Source organism: Chiloscyllium punctatum, chromosome 16, assembly GCF_047496795.1.
Source record: "Chiloscyllium punctatum isolate Juve2018m chromosome 16, sChiPun1.3, whole genome shotgun sequence".
Classification (NCBI taxonomy): domain Eukaryota; kingdom Metazoa; phylum Chordata; class Chondrichthyes; order Orectolobiformes; family Hemiscylliidae; genus Chiloscyllium; species Chiloscyllium punctatum.
Genome location: NC_092754.1, coordinates 3,041,762 through 3,048,731, shown reverse-complemented (window position 1 = coordinate 3,048,731; position 6,970 = coordinate 3,041,762). Strand labels below are relative to the sequence as shown.

The 6,970-nt window shown below is 42.7% G+C and overlaps 1 protein-coding gene across 1 annotated transcript; it reads right to left on the bottom strand.

Annotated features, from left to right (window-relative positions):
* Positions 1-249: 249 nt before the first annotated feature.
* Positions 250-5,549, bottom strand: LOC140486901 (transmembrane protein 52-like). The gene is made up of 5 exons (XM_072585992.1): positions 5,224-5,549; positions 5,004-5,056; positions 4,690-4,725; positions 3,035-3,201; positions 250-1,285 (listed from the first exon to the last, which is right to left on the bottom strand). The coding sequence occupies exons 1-5, from the start codon at positions 5,281-5,283 to the stop codon at positions 1,050-1,052; spliced, it is 552 nt and encodes a 183-aa protein (XP_072442093.1). The 5' UTR covers positions 5,284-5,549; the 3' UTR covers positions 250-1,049.
* Between the last annotated feature and the right edge of the window lie 1,421 nt (positions 5,550-6,970).

Here is a 6,970-nt window from a genome sequence, read left to right as displayed (position 1 = left end):
TGGTGAGAGCACGGGTAAGTGGAGCAGAGGCCACAAAGAGAGCCGTCATGGTTTTATTGAGTGACAGAGCAGGCTCGAAGGGCCAGACGGCCCACTCCTACTCCTAGTTCTTAGGCTTTGAATACTTCCAATAAGTTAGCATTTGCTGTGTCACTCTAATAGTTATCTTTATCTATTCAAGACAACAAAATGAAAAACATGAAACATATTTATTAATTTAATAAACATTAAAATCTATAGAAATTTTCATAACAAAACTATACAGAAAGGCATCAAAATATGTAAGTAACAAATTTGATTTGAATATATTTCCATAATATGTAAACAAGGTTCCACACTTCTGGGATTGTTGATGAACAAAGGATCTACTTCCAACTAAGTAAAAGGTAGTTTCACACTCAAAAACAGAGTGAATTGGATTCCAAATTAATTTACTAATATTTGATTCTCAGCAGCTTCATTAGAATAGCAAACAATTTAGTTCAATTAAACCAGCTGCGTAATGCAGATTTAACTCAGTCATGATTGGCTGGCTTTGCAACAACTGATTAACTGATGATTTGTTTTGGGATTAGGCATCACAATGTCAGTATGAATAGTACAAAAATTATTTTTGTTCCCTAAACTTAATCTTGAATGCTAAAGGTTTGCTTAACTAAAGAATGATTCATTGCCTTTGCCTTTAGCAAACTATCATTGTGCAACAGGATGGTGGAAATGAGATTCTTCAAAGTCTTTTTCACCTGGACCAAAGCTCACATGGAATGTGACTACACGTCAGCATCAAATTCTCTTTAGTAAATGTCACATTTTCCGAACTTTGTAACATTCAGCTGGCTGTAATACTATTAGTGTTCATTTGTATTCATTATAGTTGGCGAAATGCCCTACTGATAAATTACATTAAACTGTCATTACTTAGTAATGGAATTTGTTGCCCAGCAATCTGCTGAAAATGTTTCACTTGCTAATGCAAGACGTACCCACTATAAACAGTTCCCTTTTGAATTGGAGGAAGACATTAGTTCTGTCGATCTCAGATGGCTCCATTAAGAAGACACGGATGATGCGACTGTGGATGCTTCCTCTGCTGGACTGGGATCTTCAGTCCTTTGCAAATTCTGCCCGAGGATCTCTGGGTCCTGGACCTCGATAGGTTTAGCCATCTTCAGGGCCAAGTCATAGGGTGGAGGAGTTTCAATCGCATAGAGACTATAGGGGGGAGGCAGCGTGCTCTCCAGGAATGAGCTCCTGTTTGCAGAGACATACTGCAGAGGACCATTGGCTATTGAAGGAAAAAAGAGAAAAATGATTTGTTAAATATGTTTGTTGGGATACCTCAAGGAAAATAAAAACATACAATCTTTATTCTTGATATTTTATCATATAGAAGTGAAGTCTAAATAGTATTTTATTAAAAATAACAGCAGATTCACTGATCCTATGCTCAGAGTGTGAATTGTTGTTTGCTCAGTGTCACACTTGGTTTGTGCTCTCAGATTACCACAGCTCGACAAGGTAGTACTGGGGCATTACCCCAAAATATCCTCAAAAAAATCATTTTAACCACAGCAATTTTTCAATGAACATTTGAAAATGTGTTGATCAAATTCATATCCAACTGCAATTAATTGATACTTGGACAATTTTTGTTTAAATTTGCCAATATCGGCACTCCCTTTCTTTAGGGAAAGGATTTCCAAGGCTCAAACTGCTTTCTGGAGTGCAAACTTTCATTGAAATGATCACTTTCTCCCACCTTTGACAGTGTTTGTTTGGAGAGACAGGAATGAGTGATGTTCCAGTTGGACTCCATGAACACCTTCCTACAGGGATGGAGCATGGACAGCTGGACAGTTTGACCCTGCATCTGCAAGGTGTTGCAAACAAATTTATCACAGCTGCCATGTCTCAGCTCAGTTAACTTAACAGAAAGCTGGGGACAAAACTGGGAACGTCATGATAAAAACCAAAAGAATTGCTGGAAAATCTCAGCAGATGTGGCAGCACTTGTGGAGTGAAATCAGAGTTAATGTTTTGGATCCAGTGAGCCTTCCTCAGAACTGTGTAAAGCAGCATTGTATCACTGCCCTATCTCTGTTCAATGTGATACTGGTCAACGTATGGAATTTGACGTTACATCAATATCCCATGCTATTGAGCTGTTGATTTTCAGAAGTTCCATCACACTGAAATAGCAACACTTTAACTCAGCCACATGCAGGTGAACAGCATGATAAACACCACCACCGCATTTTTATTCGGCCATCCAAGTGAATGAGGCAGAGGGACACTGTACAATATTGAGCCAGAATAAATGATCCATTTTCTCCGCTGCAGTCGGAAAGGACAGGAAGAAAGCAGGTGATGGGGAGGACAAAAGGTTTTTTCTTAAATTAAATTTCCCTATCTTGATAATTCACATTTCGTTGAAAGACTACAATCCTGTAAGAATGGGTATAATTGCCAAAAGAACCAGAGAAGTAAATGTCAGTATAAACAGGAATTAGAATTTGGAATGTATTGCCCGGAAAAGGTGGGAGAAACAAATTCAACTGTCTGTTTCAAAAGGAAGTTGGGTAATTGTTTCTATTTATTCACTCACTGAATGATCATGCTGCTGGCTGGACCAGCATTTAATGCCCACCCCTAATTGCCCAGAGGGCAGTTAAGAGTCAACCCCATTGCTGTGGGTCTATAGTCACATGTAGGCCAGACCAGGTAAAGATGGCAGTTTCCTTCCCTAAAGGAGATTAGTGAACCTGATGGGTTTTTCTGACAATCAGCAATGAATCATCATTAGACTCCTAATTCCAGATTTTTTTGTGTGGAATTTAAATTCCATCATTATTTGAAGGACTATTTTCAGTGCTATAAGGGGAGACAAGGAGGGGTGTGAGGCAAATTGGAAAGTTTCTCAAAGCGCTGGCTCGCATCTGGGTCTTATGACTTCCTACGATTGAGATTATATTGCTCAGTTGTTCTATGAACCAGACTGTTCATCAGCCCAGCCCCTACATAGTCTGCTACTTACTTGAAACAGTGCTGTGCATCGTGGTATCATTCTCAATGGCGATCACTGTCACTTCGTAAGGCCTGGCTGTGAAAGCAGGAACCTGCGGTTTAGTTTTTCTACAGCATTTCACACAACTGGCCAACACTCCACACACCAACAGCAGAAAAATGGTCAACAAAATCAACCTGAGAGAAGGGAAAATTCATTACTTTCAACTGAGAAATTTCAGCTCCATCAGTAACTGAATGCACTGCTCATAATCCTGAAAACAATAAAACACAAAGCTATTACAAAGAGTTGGTTAAATGCTCACTATCTGTAGATGATTAAGATTATGTACATGGTTGACATGTTGTGATTGCTGAATGTTGTTTAATTCTGTATTGTGTCATTCTCCCATGGTTTTTAGATGGTTAATTTATCATTTTTAACAAGCTGCATAATCAGTTTGCAAATATTTCCCCTTGCTGCTTAGTCCTGTTGCCTAACCCACTATTACTGTTGCAAAAGTTTACAATTTAAATATCAAGTAACTCAGATCAAATAACCACTGGGCACGTTGTTGGTATTTGACCAACATGTGCAGTAACTTAAAGATTCCGGTGAAGGTGTATTTAGAAACATAGATTAACACCCACAAACTCAGGTATTACAACACAATGGGTTTCCAAATGGGAGGCACAATTCTGTATTATCAAATTCATTTCAATTACCTTAATCTTATTTTTATTCAAGTCTACAAAACCCTGTTAAGGACTTCTACTTTGAAGGTGTGTATGGTGGCTGCTCTTTTATAGAATAAAATTGTCAAGATTTACAACTGGAGTAGCTCAGGGCGACAACAGCAACTTGTATTTACGTGGTTAAAAATCACACAACACCAGGTTATAAGTCCAACAGGTTTAATTGGAAGCTAATGTGTTTCCAATTAAACCTGTTGGACTATAACCTGGTGTTGTGTGATTTTTAACTTTGTACACCCCAGTCCAACACCAGCATCTCCAAATCATGACTTGTATTTACGTAGTATCTTTAAGTTCGGAAAACTTCCCAAGGGCATTCATTAAGTAATCACAAATCAGGTGACCAAAAACTTGGTCAAAGCTTGGTTTAAGGAGCACTTAAAATGGAAAGAGAGATGGAGGGAATTTCAGAGTTTAGCACCTTGATAGTTAACACAAACAATGGAGCGATTAGTGCAGGGAGTGAGTCAGAGTTAGAGAAACATATCTCAAAGGGCCGTGGAGCTGGAGGACATTACAAAGATAAGGAGGGGGTGAGGCTACATACTGATTCAAAAACATGAATGAGCATTTTAAAGACTGAGGTTTCATTTAATTAGGAGACAATGTAGGTCATTGAGAACAGATGAACAGGACTCAGTATGGGTAAGGAACATTGCTTTAGATGACTTCAAGGTTACGCAAGTTAGGCTGCTTAAGATTGGCCAGGAAAATGTTGAAATATTCAAGTGTAAAGCTACCAAGGAATGGGTGAAGGTCTCTCATCCAAGTCCATCAGCAAAAACAATCCAATCCTGTAAAAAGTTGACCCTGCAGTTGACGATCATGTTTACATCATCAACATTCCTAATTCTTTTATAGAAGCTGCTGGTGGGGCAGGACTGGAGAAATCACTGATAAATACATAATGAGAGAGAGGGCTGCACTTACCAGACATACCACAGGCTGGTCCAGCTCGAGGGACACCTGAAATCAAATGGAGAAAGTGTTCAGGGGGATTCATTATAAACAAACTCTTTCTATTAGAGTTCATCGCTGCCTGTAAAAGGGGAAGGGGAGATTGGCGGGAAGGGGAGATTGGCCGGGGGGGGGGGGGGATAACATTTAATTATTAACTAGAATCTAAAAGGAGCATTCGGCCCACCAGCTCATGCTGTACTTGAGTTTGACATCGTTTCCTTGCAATCCAGCAGGGACACAATGGGCCGAAATGCCGCTGTTGTGAAGCAAATGGACAGACTCACCCGCTGCTCTCTCCCAATGTATCCTCACATCGTTCGGCTTCACTCCCAGGTACCTGCAGGGAAACAAACCCTAAGGTTATCACCTCCAACCGAGAGCGGACACACGGACCCCTTCCCGAATGTGAGGCCGGCTCCGGGAGCGGGCCAGCCGCATACATTCCCCACCGAGAGCCGCTCCTCCAGCCACACGGAGGGAGAGAGAGAGACCGCAGAGACCCACCTGGAACACACACAGGCTGAGGAAGCCTGCCCCCAGCACGAAGCCCACTCTCCCCATCATTCTCCGACTCTGTCTGTGTGTGTGTGTGTGTCTCTGTATGTGTCAGTGTGTCTCACTCTGTGTGTCTATGCCCCTCTGCCTGTCGCTGTCTCTGTGTCTCACTCTGTCAGGGTGTCTGTGTCTGTGTGTGTGTGTCCCTTTCTCTGTCAGTGACTGTCTTTGTCTGTGTGTGTCTGTCTTTCTATCTCTGTGTCAGTGTGTCTTTCTGTGTGTGTGTGTGTGTCTGTCCCAGGCTATAGTCGATGCTGTTGCTGAGCCGGACGCTGTCACTTCCAGGGGTTATACAGCCGGCTCCGAGCTGCTCCTATTTATAACCCTCTGTCCCTCCCCTGCCCTCCCACACCCAGGGATGGGGAGGATCCCGGCGGCGTTACCACACAGACCGGGGCTCACTGTCCCGGGCTCGGGGCGCGTCTGTAAGGGACCCCCGGCTCAGGCTGGGACTCATCAGCACCAGGAGCAATCAGGGACTCCTGCAATCAGCAACACACACACACACATAGATAGACAGCGTTCATATTCCAGGCCCAGTGATCTCTGCTCATTTCTGAAGGAAAAACCAAAAATTAGTTTCTGTCCCGTGAGTGTCTGTGTCTGGGTGAGTGTGTGGGGTATGTGAGTGTGACTGTGTGTGTCTCTGGGATTGGGTGTCTGTGTGTGTGAGGTTGGGAGTGTGTGGTGGGGGTGGGGTAGTGTCTGTCTGTGTGTGTGTTTCCAAGGTTCCTCCAGCTTGTATCATTCTACAAGGAATGTAAGTGGACTGAAACATAACGACTGTTACAAGGATGTTGCCAGCTACAGGGAAAGAGGCTGAATAGGCTGGGGCTGTTTTCTCTCGAGCATTGGAGGCTGAGGGTTGACCTTATAGAGGTTTACAAAATTATGAAGGACATGGATAGGGTAAATAGGCAAAGTCTTTTCCCTGGGGTGGGGGAGTCCAGAACTAGAGGGCACAGGTTTAGGATCAGGGGGAAAGATTTAAAAAGGACCTGAGGGAAAACTTTTTCGCACAGATGGTGGTGCGTGTATGGAATGAGCTGCCAGAGGAAGTGGTGGAGGCTGGTACAATTACAACATTTAAAAGGCATTTGGATAGGTTTATGAAGAGGAAGGGTTTGGAGGGATATGGGCCAAATGCTGGCAAATGGGACTAGGTTAATTTAGGAAACCTGGCCAGAATGAACGAGTTGGACCGAAGGGTCTGTTTCTATGCTGTACATCTCTGTAACTTTATGACAGATGAATATAGTTGGGAAACCTTTCCTGAATTCATTAAGCAAAACCCCAAAAGACAGACTGGGAAATGTAGGTATTTTCTTTCCAATGTCATAAACATGCAGGGATTCAGATCGAAAGGACTTTAACAAATGAATAAAGTTAGAGCTGGTTCATGTTTCAACATAATCCAATGAATGGATCACATTCTGAGCAGCTGTGACAGACCCAACCTGCCAATAGTTGACTTTTATACAGAGGACAATGATTATTCCTTTGCAGGGGCAGGACCCCCTCCCACTCCACCAAGGACATGCAGGTCCTTGGACACCTCCATCGCCAGACCATAGCAACACGACGGCTGGAGGAAGAGCACCTCATTTTCCGCCTAGGAACCCTCCAACCACAAGGGATAAACTCAGATTTCTCCAGTTTCCTCATTTCCCCTCCCCCCACCTTGTCTCAGTCCCAA